The sequence below is a fragment of the Hoplias malabaricus genome, chromosome X2 (genome assembly GCF_029633855.1).
Source record: "Hoplias malabaricus isolate fHopMal1 chromosome X2, fHopMal1.hap1, whole genome shotgun sequence".
In the NCBI taxonomy this organism is placed as follows: Eukaryota; Metazoa; Chordata; class Actinopteri; order Characiformes; family Erythrinidae; genus Hoplias; species Hoplias malabaricus.
In genome coordinates this window covers 20491488-20508250 of record NC_089819.1, presented here as the reverse complement: position 1 = coordinate 20508250, position 16763 = coordinate 20491488, and the positions used below count along the sequence as shown (strand labels likewise).

Here is a 16763-nt window from a genome sequence, read left to right as displayed (position 1 = left end):
AAGGTGATCAGATTTTTACAGTTATTTGCCCCAGGTGATCTGAAGTCTGAGTGCGCTTGGGAAAACTCAGGAACACTCACTGAGTTGGCGTTTGGAGGATTTGGCCAAGGCCTCCCTCCTCCTGGAGCCCTACACACATCAGAAGCAGAAGACAAATAGTGCTTGGCTCACGTACAAACAAACATCCTCCCACGAGCCAACAGTGAACACAGTGAGATTAATGTTGTACTGATACAGTATGTTTTCATTGTATAGAGTGTAATTACAAATAAAATCAAGGCCATGATTTTGTTGTCACTAACATACAGCCTCTAATGTTCCACGCCTTCAATACATTTCTTTGGCAAGAAAATAATTAAATGGAAAAAAAAAAAAACTAACTGTTGTTAAATTGCCACCAGAATGTTCCACCAGAAGAAGTGCTGTGCTGCAACAAAAGTAACTTTAAAGTTACTGGGGCAATGGCGAGTTAATTGAAATCAAAATCAAGTCAAATTGTTATTAACCAGACAACTCTGTTTAGTGGCTAGCTGCGGCACAGATTAAACTGACCATTGTTGTTGCTTAGCAACCAGTGGTAAGTGAAATGATTTATGAAAAACGGCGCTGTCTTCAGATACACACAGTATACAATAAGGGTTAGGATACGTATGCGTTTACATTTATCCACAGTCGCTCTTATTGGTGTAGCCTGATGTTCCTGCCCAAGCTGGGAGTGGAACCCTTGAGCTTGACTATCCACTACTCTATATTTAAGTCACTGTATATGATTTCAATATCTCAATATCTTCCCCATGGTTTGCTTTCTCTCCAGTGTCTGTGAGATGGAAAAGACTCCAGTGTTTTTACCGAGCTCTGCTTCTGCAAACAGGAAACAAACTGGCTCAGACCAAGAAACACAACACAAAACTGAGCTTCTGAAGAAGTGCTGGAGGGCGGGCCATGTTCGCTTCTCTGCTAAATTCAGACGTCAATATTTGTTCTCCAGAATTTATATAACACAAATTTATATATTTACAGATCACTTTTTCAAACAAAACCCACTGATGTATAAGAACATTTATGTGCACTCACATGCCAGGTATTGCTGGTCCCATTAACGAATGAACAGGAGGCCTCATCCCACCCACGAAGTTCTGCAAAGGGCTCATCATTATTACCATTTTTAAATGGAAGGTAAATTACACAGTAAAATATACTGAACGCTGAGAGTGTTTCAAACCTGCGGTCCAATCGGAACCATTCCTCTTGGAGGAGTCATTCTCTGCATTGGTCCATTCATGCTGGGATGGCCTGGGAAAGAACATTATAGTTTAATGATAAACCTGAAAGGCATTTAAAGCTCACTAGAATAATGTATTCTTACCAGGCTGTCTCATAGGATCCATCCCACTTAACAGCACCTGGTTACCTGGCCCCATTGCCTAGTCAAAACAAATGCAGTCGCACATTAACTGACATTAATGAGAATGAAAAAAAAACCCTATAATACTTCTAGCATTAAACTTCCTATATAAAGTAATATTAAAAATAAAACCTGAGTAAAACAACTATTTATTCATTCATTATCTGTAACCCTTATCCAGTTCAGGGTCGCGGTGGGTCCAGAGCCTACCTGGAATCATTGGGCGCAAGGCGGGAATACACCCTGGAGGGGGCGCCAGTCCTTCACAGGGTAACACACACTCACATATTAACTCACACCTACGGACACTTTTGAGTCGCCAATCCACCTACCAACGTGTGTTTTTGGACTGTGGGAGGAAACCGGAGCAGCTGGAGGAAACCCACGTGGACATGGGGAGAACACACTACACTCCTCACAGACAGTCACCCGGAGCAAGAATTGAACCCACAACCTCCAGGCCCCTGGAGCTGTGTGACTGTGACACTACCTGCTGCACCACCTGCTGCACCCCACTGCTTATATAACATTTCTTCTAAAATTAAGTGTATTAACTGTTGGTCCCACTTTGTAACAGCATTTATCCTTTTTAAATTTGCTACACTGGATGTTGAAACATTTCTCTAAAGATGTGACGGCATTCTCAGCTTAGGCGCTGATGTTAGAAAATTAGTTCTGAATACAAAACACTCCAGCTCATCCCAAATCTATTTCACCACTCCAGATGCTGGGAGGCTTTATACCTCTCTAGCCCACAATTCTCGAGATGCTTTAAAAAAGAGCACTTCACTTCAAACCTCTCCAAAAAACTTTTTAACAACTGTACAAAAATTCTGAAAAAACAAACAAAAAAAGGCTGAAGTTTCATTTTCTGTTCTTTGTGATAATTAGGTTGCAGCACCCCACCACCACAAAGCAGAACTCCAGTTAAAGTTAAATTAAACAAGTATGAGACGACATGGGGCGGCACGGTGGTGCAGCAGGTAGCGTCACACAGCTCCAGGGGCCTGGAGGTTGTGGGTTCGATTCCCGCTCCGGGTGACTGTCTGTGAGGAGTGTGGTGTGTTCTCCCTGTGTCTGCGTGGGTTTCCTCCGGGTGACTGTCTGTGTGGTGTGTTCTCCCTGTGTCTGCGTGGGTTTCCACCAGATGACTGTCTGTGAGGTGTGTGGTGTGTTCTCCCTGTGCGGGTTTCCTCCCACAGTCCAAAAATACACGTTGGTAGGTGGATTGGTGACTCAAAAGTGTCCGTAGGTGTGAGTGAATGTGTGTGTGTCTGTGTGAAGGACTGGCGCCCCCTCCATGGTGTATTCCCGCCTTGCACCCAATGATTCCAGGTAGGCTCTGGACCCACCGCGACCCTGAACTGGATAAGGGTTACAGATAATGAATGAATGAATGAGACGACATACTTCAAAGAAAACATAAAGGTACCTGAGCAGGTATTCTAAGAGGAACTCTGGGGCCACCAGGACAGCGAGGGGACATGAACTGCTGCAGAAACAGAAGAACATACACCACATTACTGTAATATTATTCCACCCAGATGCTGATCTGTGGCTAAAAGGAATATGTGAAATGTACACAACAACAACATTAAAACCACTAAAATGTGAAGTGAATAACACGAATAACAACATCTCAGAACAATGACACCTGTCTAGAGGTGGGATATATTCGGCATAAAGTGAACAGTCTTGAAGTAGATGTGAGAAACATGAAAAATGCAGAAGGATTGGTGACTTTGGATAAAGTATTGTGACTATTACAGTTTGGCCTTTATCAGAGAGAGCATCTCTGGTGGGATTTCCTTTTATACAGTGGTTAGTGCCATTAGAAATGTGCTTTGTACTTTTAAAAGCTATGACCATCACAGTTTGGCCCTTGTAATAGGTTGCTAAGATCCTTAGTGTTTAAATTAAGAATGATACTCTTGTGTTATCTTTTTTTTTTTCATTTACTATTATTAACTTGAATATTGTTATCATAATCGTCGGAAATTAAATTGGCAATTAAACATAAAACTTGATTAACTGCCTAATTTTGAGATAATCAGTGTGATTCAAAAACCAGCTGAACTGGATTTAATCGTGTTTAAACTCTGTTCTATTAAGAACAACCCTGCAGCCAGCACCTGGCACTGAGAATGGTGACCTAAACTCATGCGAAACTTGATTTCACTTCATGCTTTCCTAGCTATTATACAAAACGTGCTCAACACAATTAAACATACATGATCTTAACGTTGAGACATGAAGCTGTAAGCGGACTTGGACTTTTTAGTCACACACTAAAAGAGCAGTCAAAGTCAAACCTGATTAATGACCTGCTCTGAATTACACCAGCAGAGGGCAATAGAGGAGTTCCTTTTATCAGCAGACATTCCAGCGCTGCTCAAATCATTTGTTTTCCATCACTGACAACTCTTCATTTCATTATTCATTTCCATAACCTTCTTTCCCCAAAACAGATGTGAAACATAAAATCAGGCAAAGGTTTTATAAAAATGATGGCAAGGGTTTATAGTCTAACAGTTTGTTCATAAAAGAAAAATGAGGTTTATCATTGAATCAGTGCACAATAAAGGGATCGATATTCACAATAAACAAATCTGAAATACATTCACCCCGACGTTTCAAACTGTATGAAGTTTTATGGGCAAGTGCACAGCTAAAATATAAAGTCTTAAAGGCAGATAATAGTTTTTAAAAGCAGCAGTAGACTGGTAAACCTGCTGTACTCGCTGTTAGTGCTAGGTAGTGTTACATAGCATTAACTTTCTTTTTAATTGTACTAATAAACAGTGAATAAAAACAGACTTAACTATTATTTGAAGTGTGTTTCCAGTGTGTTTTGAAAGAATAGTTACAATACACAACTTAGAACATATTAGGCTTTATTTTGGAAATGAACTCTAACCACTTTTTTTTTTTAATTATTCAAGGCTCATTTTGTGTGATTTTACCAGGAGCGCCATAGAACAGACCAATCCTGTCCAAATGAGGTATATACGCTTTGTAAGATTCTTATCACTGAAGGTCAGCCCCCAGGAAGCATGTGGCCATTACGTTTCCTAAAGCAAACATAAACGCCATCTGACTCCGTGAGACAGTGATCAATTTGTAAAGAACTGAGATCAAATTTCATCGCTACTATCCAGCACTACCAGACACAGTAATAACAACATCAAAAGTGTTCCTCCGAGGGTCTGAACTGATGACAGGATAAATGAGGTGAACGAGAGAGCGAATGTAAGGTTGACTTGAACTGAAGGTAGGCTGGAGGAGCTTTTTTTGAAAGCTGAGCTGTAGAATGCAAATGAGAGCTGTCAGTTCTCATTAGAGGGCCAGGAGAGCAGCTCTGAGTTCAGCTGCTGACACTAAATCAATCTGTTTATGCTCTGTTCTCTCTGTGGATCCCCGCAAATTCCTCACTGATGAACTCCAGAGTATTGTTATTGGCACGCGTGCAGGGGAGTAGCCCACTCAGGCTTCAGTGAAGGAAAAAAACAGCTAAACAAGTACAAACACATAGACTTCCTCTCCATTTCACAAACTCCCAATATCACACAATGACACCCCAGTTCCACAGAAGAAAGTGCAAGAAGATTTACTGTCAGTGCTGCACAAATAAACATTGCTAACTCTCATTTGCACTGTCACTTCGGAGGTTTGTTCTTTTTAGATAACGTGTCTTTTAGCAACAGGCAGGTTTGGTGTTTGTGTGATGATATGTTTTTGCTGCACGATTGTTTCTGTGTGTTTCCTTTTGTGTACCTGGAAGAATCCGGGAGGTACTGGCATTCCCTCTCCTGGAGGGAGATTCCCACCTGCTGGACTGGGAACTGCTGCAGCACTCTGGAATGAAAAGCATACACAAGCACACAAGAAAAAAAAAAACAGATCAATATCAAGTGTTAAAAAAGCCTCCATATCTGGAGTCTAAGGTTTTGCACTGGAGCATAGAGGCTAATGTATCAACAAGCTAATACCCCATGAATTATGTGCAAACTTCCTATTTACCTCAAATCACACGAAGCTGATAAGTGATCTCAGACATATCTACTGATACGTGTCGAAAGTGTTTTTTCATAGATTACAGTACCTCAGTGTCAGAAACAACAGTCTATTTGAGACTACAACAACGTCTGTTTTTATAGCAAACCCTTAGGGGGGATTAAATAATAATAATGTTGCTCAGATACTTCCTTAAAGGCTAAGCCCCACTTAATGGACCTCAATGAATATTTCACATTATTGTAGTTACTGACATATAAGTATGAATTAAAATGAAAATAGCAGCTTAACTTGCTTTAAAACTGACAATTTTATTAAATTGACGGAAAAACCCGAGCTCGCTACGGAAATTCTTGAACGCAACCGTGACGTCACTGGTGGACAACAGCTGAACAACGCCGCAGTAAAACACCGTTATGACCGACAGTTATGACAGTATCTAGCTAGCTAAATAACCAACATTATTCATGACAATAGCCTAGCAATAAGCTAAACTCAAATTTAGAGGTACCGTTATTCTTGTAAATGTGATCGAAGTCGAACTCGAATTCATCCGACACTATAAACCTCCGTAATGCAGCTACGTAGCCGAGTATAATCTGAGCCACCGAGTTTAGCAAGTCAAGCTAACGTTAACTAACACCAACTAAAACAGGCGAAGTGAGTGTCCTTACCCTGTTTACCTCCATGTTACAGAGGCTCTTGAACACCTTTCGTTGGTGTCCTTACATGCCCATATTGTTGGAAAAGCGCCAGTGAAATGAGCTACAGATAACGGAGTGAGCGGATGGTCCTTTCCAAAGTGCCCGTTTAAAGTTGACAAATTTGGCTTTGACTTTGACTTTGGGCCATTTGTGCACAGATGTCCCACTGTACATTGAATTATTGCAGCCAAAAACAACACACCTTTTCGTCATTTTGTATTAAATTAAGTGCAACTTCTAGATTTGTCCACCATCTGCGTCACAGGCGGGGGGCTTGGGGTGTACCAACGGTCTTTTAAACCTTATTCCTTGAATTAGTAAGAAATAACATGTTTTTTGACTATCAATAAACACAAGTTAGGAACTGAAATTACACTGTATTTATATATGTTTGACACTTTCATAGAGATGGTGCTTAGCCTTTAAGGAAAAGGACCTAAGAATCCAAAACAGGAACTTTTACAATGCTTAGAACCTTCAGGGTGGTGGTGCAAATAACTTTAACATCTTTACTTCTAATGCTACAGTACTTCTCATAAGGAAGTTAAGAGAATTTTCAAGTCTCCTGAGCCTTCAATGAGCAACTTATGAAAATACAATTCTCCTCTGGGAGGATGAGATGAGTTTGGAATGCAGTTTGCACAATGCTAATTAATGTGGCATTAGCTACATTAATGTGGTGAAGACCTCTTTGTGACATTAATAAAGCAAACATTGGAGTCCAAACATGTCTTAACTGATTGACTACATGCACAATAAGAGAAAAATAATGAATTTATAAAGTCATTTAGGTCTTTCTGTAAATGTCCAACCCATTCTCTGTGTTAAAGCATAATGTCTGAACCCACTGTCCAATAAATACCTTCACACATGCTTGTAAGGCTACTGGACAGGACACAACAAGAGGAAATCTGAAACAATGGATACACAGCTCCAGAAAGGCTTGCACCTTCTGGCAAACTCATTTTGTCCACTGAATAATTAACAGAAGCTGTTGTGGGACTAGAATTTCACGTGCAGGTTTTAGCTTTCTGTTAGCCTGGTTTCTCCGGTCATTCCTGCAAATATACACTGATAAACCATAACATTATGGCCACCTCCTTATTTCTACATTCACTGTCCATTCTCTCAGTTCCACTGACCACAGGAGCACTATGTAGTTCTAACAATTAGACTGGAGTCCATCTGTTGCTCTGTATACATAGTTTGTCCCATTTCATCCTGTTCTTCAAATGGTCAGGACCTTCACAGGTACACCACAGAGCAGCTATGTTTGGGTGGTGGATCATTTTCAGTGACACAGTGACTGCAGGTGGTGTGTTGTGCTGATAAAAGTGGATCAGACACAGCCGTGCTGCTGGAGTTTTTAAAACCCCTCGGTGTCACTGCTGGACTGGGAACAGTTCAACAAAAATATTCAGCTAACAGCATCCTGTATCCACTGATGAAGGACTAGAGTACAACCAACACAAATGGAAAATAAAGTATACAGAGCAACAAAAGGGCTATATTCTGTAGTTATAAGTGCTCCTGTACGATCAGTGGAACTGAGAGAATGGACAGTGAGTGTAGAAACAAGAAGGTGGTCATAATGTTATGGCTGATTGGAACTGACAGCTTTATTCTGAAGGAATCTACACTCTCTACACGTTTAAATCTTCTTTACAAACACGGCTGTTGTTTTTGCTGCAGCTTCAGTCAAAATTGGGACACATTCAGGTCTGCAACACCAAATATGGAACTTATAAGCCATGTACATGGGAATACATAGAACTTCATACATATGCATGTGAGGGTGCATTATGCAGCATGTGGAAGGATCAGGTTAAATGTTGGTGGATGTATTATACATGCTACTTATTACACATTCAGCTACATTTACTAATGCTTGAGCATCTTAGAGAGGCTGGTTTTACATCTAATCCTCTCTAAATTTTATCATCGAGGCATCTCAAATAGACCACCTGTTGTATATTTAATCTTAAAGCCAAGTGTAGTCTACTGGTTTAAGCTGGACGAGAAAGGACTGTGTGGAAAAAGATAGATTTGCAGTAGCAAGACTTTATTCAGAGGCAAGGGCACTGGGGAAAACTGTGAGTGATGTGTGCATAGCTGCAGACATCACAGCTGCAACATCTGACCACAGGCTATAGACAAGGTCAGAGCAGCTGTTCTAGCCACGCATATGGCAGTAAGTGTTTGCAGACAGTTTCATTAGAAACCTTTGTAAGAGGGTCGTCTGTACTTGAAGTTCATCATATGGGTGAAATTCCACCCACACTACAGATACAGTAAGCCAGGTGTGTGTGTGTGAGCTACAGTCTGTCGTAGCATTCAGAGGTCTTTCCACTTTTGTTGTTCTAGTTCCTGCTGCCTTCTATTGTTTCCATTTCTGCCACAGGAGAACCAGTGGTCTGCTTTCCCTCATCCTGAGCCCTATCTGGAGAGGGAAACTCCAACCTGGAGAACAGAGTGACCTTGCCCTTAAGCACGAGGGTGCCTTGCACCTTGTGGATCCTGAAACTAGAGGAACAGAAGAGCTTTGCTGTGAAGTGAAGCAATGCCTCACACCCTGTAGAACCTGAATGTGTGCTTGGTAGGTAGAGCACTAGTCCACGATGCTGGACAGACTCAACTGACTTATAGCTTCTCTCGAGTTGATGGTTTTGCCTGGAATGGATGGAAGCCTGCCTTGTTCTTCCATGTTGTTTTGAGTTCCACAGGGTGCCAGGAGTCCCCTCACTTACAGGGCAAGGCCATCCCTGTTTTGAGACCCTTTTGAGTGAGTGTTCTCACAGTGGAAGGTTAGACAGAAACACCTGTGAATATCCTGTAAACTGTTTTTTTCCCTGCTTCTTGCCTTTTGACATTTCCCTCCGTAATGGACTCTCTCATCTCCTCAGAAAATGAATACGCTGTTTTGACTATACAGAAAATAATGAAGGGTGGTCTCTGACTTTTTCACAATAGGTCTTCTTTAGGATTTTAAAAAGGTTCCTAACACTGAGATATCCATCCAGCCATCTATTATCTGTAACCCTTATCCAATTCAGGGTTTTGGTGGGTCCAGATCCTACCTGGAATCATTGGGCGCGGGAATACACCCTGGAGGCAGTCACAGACAGTCACCCGGAGGAAACCCACGCAGACACGGGGAGAACACACCACACTCCTCACAGACAGTAACCCGGAGGAAACCCACGCAGACACAGGGAGAACACAACACACTCCTCACAGACAGTCACCCGGCGGAAACCCACGCAGACACAGGGAGAACACACCACACTCCTCACAGACAGTCACCCGGAGGAAACCCAAAGTGATTTTGGCAACCGCTCATCAATTTTAGGAAATTGTCATATTGTGCCAGGAGCAATACTTCTAATCATATTTATTTAAAAAAATAATTCCTATTTACAAATCTACAAGCTGCTAGAGGCATTATTCTCAGATTTGATTTGCCTTATTTTAGTTGGGCTGTGCCTATCACTCCTTTGCTCTTTTGCATATTGACTAGGTTCCGTATTTCTGTATGCTGTGTGTGTTAAGTTTAGAGGAGAGGAGGATTCCATCTCTCTAATCATTTCCTCTCTAGGGAAACGTGGCAGGAATGGCAAGTGGCTTCGTCTAGACACTCCACCCCCCACACCCCCCACCGGAACAGTCACTTGGGCTAGGACAGAGAGAGAGGAAAACATGTTTGTGCTGCTGAACAGAGACATTAACTGCTTTCAGTCTGGGTGGAACACTGTCAGCAACCTCTGATTACCACACGTTTACCAAGAACACGGTGTCTGTTTTCACCTTAAATCAATAGTTCAGAAAAAAATCAACTACAAGGCTTATGCAGATAACTGCTAGAAAAACCAGTCTAGACCAGTCACCAGCCAAAAGAGCACACTGGCAAAACTAAAGTTCCAATCTCCAAAGCCTAACTTTACAGGAAATATTAAAACATTTATTAATTATTAGTGGAAATAGAGCAAATCCAAAGTAATTATTCAGCATTTCTCTAATGGTTCGTTCATCATGAAATGTAAAATGAAATGTAGAATCGTAAAAACACCAAAAAAGGAATGAAAGTTTAACAGCCTGCCGTGTGAAATGAGTTTGTGTCGGTATTCCTGTGGCACAACCCGACGTACTCCACTTTAGCTCTTTCTTTTGATCAACTACGTGTGCTTCACAAATGACTGTTTTACAACTATCATCAAAGCTAGTTTTGTAGCGTGTAACCTTAACCCAAACAGTCTAAAGACTTCTGCTCACCAGACCAACATAATGACAGGAAATATGCAAATGCCAATGGTGTTTTTTTTTACTCTTTTCCTTCCTCCCCACTTCCATCCATCAATCTTTAGCAATGCCATTAGGCCACTTCCTGTGTGAGCTATGGGGAAATATGCTTAAAAAAGAGAAAAATTATGTCAAACAGAAAGAGAGAGAGAGAGAGAAAGGGAGAGAGAGAGAGAAAGAGAGAGAGTGAGAACGAGAAAGAGAGAGAGTGAGAACGAGAGAGAGAGAGTGAGAGAGAGAGAGGGAGAGAGCGAGAGAGAGAGGGAGAGAGCGAGAGAGAGAGGGAGAGAGGAAGGGGGAGAGAGCGAGAGAGAGAGGGAGAGAGGAAGGGGGAGAGAGCGGGAACGAGAGAGAGAGACAGAGAGAGAGAGAAAGAGAGGAAGGGAGAGAGAGTGAGAATGAGAGAGAGAGAGAGAGAGAGAGAGAGAGTGAGAGTGAGAGAGAGAGAGAGATGAGCTTTTGGAAAAATCTTGGCCCCTCGTTTCCAATGAGCTTTGAAAACGATGTGGAAAATGTGAGGAGGGAAAGAAACGAAAGTCATCGGGCATCAGAAAAAAGAGCATTCGCCCTTTCTAGCTCTCCCAGGCAAATGCAATTTCAACATCTCTGCCAATTTTGTTATAACATTTGCCCATGGATTTGTTTATTGCATGCCACTAAGTTTGGACATGTCAGTGTAAATAAATCCCACCCCCAAGAGTTTCAATCATTTAAATTGTCTATGGACAAACCCAGAAAGGAATGTTGGGATAAACATGGCCAAAGTGTTGCAGTCTGTGATTAAAGAAAAGAAAAGAAAAGAAAAAAATAAAAGCTAGTAAAAATACAGTCGCTAAGAAACAATTAGCTGAATTATAATTAATGTAATGACATGACTAATAAAGTTTTTTGCAAACTTTGGTGTATTTTAGAATATTGTATTTCATCACATTTTTTAAAGAGAGATGTGCTACTCACAGTTGAAGGTGACTGTGATATAGACACAATAATATTTCATTATTCTGATTATTAAATTAATAACAATAAAACAAAAATCATATCCACCGGGTGACTGTCTGTGAGGAGTTGGTGTGTTCTCCCTGTGTCTGCATGGGTTTCCTCCGGGTGCTCCGGTTTCCTCCCACAGTCCAAAAACACACATTGTTAGGTGGACTGGCGACTCAAAAAGTGTCCATAGGTGTGAGTGAGAGTGTGTGTGTGTTGCCCTGTGAAGGACTGGCGCCCCCTCCAGGGTGTATTCCTGCCTTATGCCCAATGATTCCAGGTAGGCTTTGGACCCACCGCGACCCTGAACTGGATAAGGGTTACAGATAATGAACGAATGAATGAATGAATGAATATCCCCAAGACCCTTGTATGTAAAGATTACTATAAACTACAGAGCAGGAACATAGACCTTAGGTGACACAAATGGTTGACTGTTGGTACACCACTGGTTTCATTTACTGCTTCCAAGGGACTTTGAAAAATGACTGTAAAGGACTCAGGTTGATGGAATGTCCCATTTTTTAAATACAGAAATTATTAAGTAACAGTCCTTTTCTAGTAGTTTTTCCCCCTGGCACAAACCGAAGCAGTGTGTGTAAAAATAGTCTGTGTTTATGAAGCCGGGCTCCACTCAGATGGAAGGTGCTCATTTAGTGAGAGAGTGATGTTCAGAGAGTTTGCAGAGCTGGAAATGATGTGTCCTTGCTGAAAAAGGTAAATGAAATACTGATTTATCACAACACAGCTACTGCTGAAAACGTCTAGATGTCTTCACGGTCCTCTTGGTAGAAAATACTTCACATAACCATTCAAATAAACCTAACCTGCGGTCATTACTCTTCCTGTGTGATGTTTACTGCTCGATGCTGGCCTTCGTGGATTCTGCAGTTTGGACAAAGGCATTTTAGACAAATCTAATATGAGTACATCGGTTTTTTGACCCGTGTTCTGCTCTTTCTGCACCTGGGACATTAGGGATTTCTGGATCTCCAAATACCTGAGACCACTAATTTAATACAGATTTGTCTTTACATATTATGATACGTAGATCAAATACATGCTTCATGGCATTTTTATCTGCAAATTGACTTCAGCCACAAGCAACCGACAGCAACCCGTTAATAGCGCAGTATCTGTTCAGTACTGATGCAGTGTACTAGATAAGTGCATCATTAAATAAATTCTTGAGGACCACGATATTGACCCACCACCCGATTCAGTTTGGTGGCACTCAGCACAGTCTGTTTTACAAATTTTTGGCAGAATCCTATCTATTTCTGTTATAATCCATCCACTATTTTCATTTTTATGGAAATAAAACATGGAAACATTACCGATAATGACCCGGGGTCACTGCAGCTCACTGAACACAGTGTAGCTTTTTAAATTATTCCGCACTACAGAATTGTTAAACATTCTGGTCATGAATAATGAGCAGCATGCTGGTTTTCTTCACCGACTGAAGCAGCAGCTAAAATCTTAACTCCCATTACAGTAATGACTTACAGCTAACAGATTTCTCCTCTGAAATTCTGTCTACAGTGTGTCTGGTGGGCTGTCAGTGTGGGTTTAATCAGGGGGCTCAATTGTGAAGAAGGCAGAGAAGCGTTACTCTACTTTGAACTCAAACATGGCGAAACATTTGTCGTGTCTTTAATCTCTCTTTCTCTCTCTCCTCTTCCTAGCAGAGCTGACCACAGGAATGACATCATCACTTGTGTTCCTTCATAACCAATTCATCATCCCTACACAGCTTCATCTCACTCTCCTCTCTCCCTCACAAACACACTCACACTCACACACTCCCTCTCTCTCAGTAACATCCCCAGACAAGCTAGTAAAAAAAAAAAAAGCCCAGCACAAAAATATAATAGCTCCCTACACTTACAAAAATAAAGGTGCACTGACTGCTGTAGAAGAACCACATAAATAGACTTTCAGTAGATGGCTCTTTAATAAATAAATAAAAATAAATTAAGAACCATCTTGAAACCTTTATTTAAGAGTGTAGAGCCCTTCACAAAAATGCCTGTATTTCAATTTTCACATATTTACATTCATTCATTATCTGTAACCCTTTTCCAGTTGAGGGTCGCGGTGGGTGGGAACACACCCTGGAGGGGGCACCAGTCCTTCACAGGGCAACACACACTCACACCTACGGACACTTTTGAGTCGCCAATCCACCTACCAAAATGTGTTTTTGGACTGTGGGAGGAAACCGGGGCACCCGGAGGAAACCCACGCGGACACGGGGAGAACATACCACACTCCTCGCAGACAGTCACCCGGAGGAAACCCACGCAGACACAGGGAGAACACACCACACTCCTCACAGACAGTTACCCGGAGGAAACCCACACAGACACAGGGAGAACACACCACACTCCTCACATACAGTCACCCGGAGGAAACCCACGCAGACACAGGGAGAACACACCACACTCCTCACAGACAGTCACCCGGAGGAAACCCACACAGACACAGGGAGAACACACCACACTCCTCACAGACAGTCACCCGGAGGAAACCCACGCAGACACAGGGAGAACACACCACACTCCTCACAGACAGTCACCCGGAGGAAACCCACACAGACACAGGGAGAACACACCACACTCCTCACAGACAGTCACCCTGAGCGGGACTCAAACCCACAATACTAATGCGATACTAACCCGCTGCACCACCGTGCTGCCCACATATTTACATTCTTATCCAAAAGTGTTCTATATAGTACTAGTTACTTGACTTGTAAGAATTCCAGGACCATTTCACCATGTTTGGTACGGCTCTTGAAATTGTCATGATTCTAAGCAAATCCATCACCATTAATAAAGAACCCTTTCAAAAGCAGTTTTTAAGAATATAGTTCTTTAGAACAGCAACCAAGCATCAGTTACAATGTTCAGATATGTACATATAAAAGACTGCAACTTACATAGTCGTGGAAAGCTTTGGCCTCACTTGAGTGCTCACATGTTTCTCTCCTCTCCGGAGCTGCACAGTAGAGATCCCAGAAAACGCTGTAAAAAACAAAAGAGCAAGTTCTCACAATCCAAAGTACCCTCAGCCTTAATTAAAAGCATGTGCTTCTTCAGGCAGGTTTATTTAACTGGATTTGAACAGCTTACCACCACCAGGAGTGGAGGAACCCAGGTGGCTCGCCCAGCGTGATGTTCTTCTCCCATCGGATCTGTCAGATCACAAAAAGACACACAAACACCAGAAGGAGTGATTAGGATTCCCCTGCAACAGTAAATTCATGCTTTACCTGTAAGCCATACCTATTGAACTTAACTATTGTCAACTGTCTATGAACGTGTGCTGCAATATATCGACAAAACCTTCATTCATTCATTCATTATCTGTAACCCTTATCCAGTTCAGGGTCACGGTGGGTCCAGAGCCTACCTGGAATCATTGGGCGCAAGGCAGGAATACACCCTGGAGGGGGCCCCAGTCCTTCACAGGGCAACACAGACACACACACATATTCACTTATACCTACGGCCAATCCACCAACCAACGTGTGTTTTTTGGACTGTGAAACCCACACAGACACAGGGAGAACACACCACACTCCTCACAGACAGTCACCCGCAGGAAACCCACGCAGACACAGGGAGAACAGACAGTCACAGACCTCACAGACAGTCACCCGGAGCGGGAATCAAACCCACAACCTCCAGGTCACTGGAGCTGTGTGACTGCGACACTACACTATATGACAATTATGTTTGATCATTATAAGGCCAAATCTCCAAAAAGAATTATCCATAGCTTTCAAAGTAAATCCATGTAACAAGAATCTATTCTAAATTATTTAAGCCCACATCTACGGGTTTGTTCATTATTAAAGTTGGGCAGAATGAAAAAGGCAGACGATATTTTTCAAATTTTTTTCAAAGTTTTTTTGGGACTAACAATATTACAATATGCAACTGAATCAATAGGTTAATAAATACTTGAAGTGGTGTAAGAATAGCATCACATCTTTTCTTGTATGCATCAAAACAACTTCCGTGATTGGTTGGTAATCACATGCGGTGCGTCTTATTCAGAAGCAGCTATGATTTTGGGGTTCATTTTGTTAGAGATCTGTTGATATGAAAAAGGCATCTATAACAGTCTTCACTGATGAGAGTCAAATAAATATTTTTTGATTATTGTGGAAAGAAAAATCCAAAACTCTAATTATCTAAATATTCTAGATGAACACAAGGCATACTATATTTTTGTGCGATCTATCAAATTGATATTTAAATTTTTGGGATCTGTATACCAAGTGGAGACCACTCTTTCTCCATATCACCTACATTTATATGAACCCCACAATATCATCCACAACCACAATCTGCAGTGAGATCCCTCGATTCTGGCTGTGTATTTTCTTACAAAAAGCAGGTGGGTGTGCCGAGTGCCTTGTTATCTAACGTCATTGTTTGTGTGCGACTGTGTCGCCACTGCAGAGATACAGACAGTTATTTTGAGCTCCAGTGCTGCGTGGCCTGGCTGCAGTGGTCAGACTGGCAAAAGACACAAGTCGCTAAAGGAAGCAGTGTACAATAGCAGGGGATGTCTTGAGATTGTCTCATTTGTGTCTGAGTCACAATATGGTACGGCTGGCTCAGTCCTGGCTGTTTGTGTGGAGTGATCCAGTTTTCCTCTGTTTCACTGCAGCAGCCTCCTTCTTCTTCTTCATTTTAACATGCTCTGCGCTATGTAAATAAGCATCCTAGTAAAATATGATACCTTTAGGGGTGTTATGATACTACAGAAGGATAGAAAACCAATCGTATATTTAGCAAATATATATAGTACTGATATGCAATGACCAAGTATGGATATATTAATGATTACAAAAGTTTAAAAACATGAATCAAGCTCACTGGTGCACTATGAGATATCAAAGCTGCTTTCCTAGTCTACATAGTACATTTGGCCAAACATTTGTAGAGGCCAGCTTACTGAATCGTTCTTAGGAAGTAGGGAGTCGGATTTGTCACATCAGTAGTAAACCTTCCCAGACCGTGGACGTTTGATGGTCTCTGACATTTTCACAATAGACTATTATCACAAATATCTTGAATTTCCAGAACGACACCATTATTGGAGAAGAAAAAAAAAAACTATGACTCTTTTTCAATGGATGTTTTTGGAGCATTTCTATTGAGATGTTAACATTCGAGGTTTTGTCGCCACCGCAGCAAAATGTTCTCCTAAAAACACTCCTAAAAATAAGAGCAATCTCACTTCTTCTGTGCCCAAATAACTATTCACACTCTGTTGGTATTTAAATAGCCATTATAAAGAAATAGCTTGCTTGTGGTCATTATGTTTCCACCAGGCAACTT

At 41.6% G+C, this 16763-nt stretch overlaps 1 protein-coding gene across 4 annotated transcripts in view; it reads right to left on the bottom strand.

Annotated features, from left to right (window-relative positions):
- LOC136676505 (single-stranded DNA-binding protein 2-like) overlaps positions 1–16763 on the bottom strand; it is a 37877-nt gene that overhangs the window by 5787 nt on the left and 15327 nt on the right. For 3 of the 4 annotated variants that reach the window (XM_066653586.1, XM_066653587.1, XM_066653589.1), the window contains 8 exons: positions 14541–14602; positions 14348–14432; positions 5180–5260; positions 2838–2897; positions 1367–1424; positions 1223–1293; positions 1075–1136; positions 81–129 (listed from right to left, as the gene is read on the bottom strand). In XM_066653586.1, the coding sequence (XP_066509683.1) occupies positions 81–129; positions 1075–1136; positions 1223–1293; positions 1367–1424; positions 2838–2897; positions 5180–5260; positions 14348–14432; positions 14541–14602 (528 nt within the window). The remainder of the gene's footprint in view (positions 1–80; positions 130–1074; positions 1137–1222; positions 1294–1366; positions 1425–2837; positions 2898–5179; positions 5261–14347; positions 14433–14540; positions 14603–16763) is intronic. The other variant, XM_066653588.1, reaches the window with a different exon arrangement.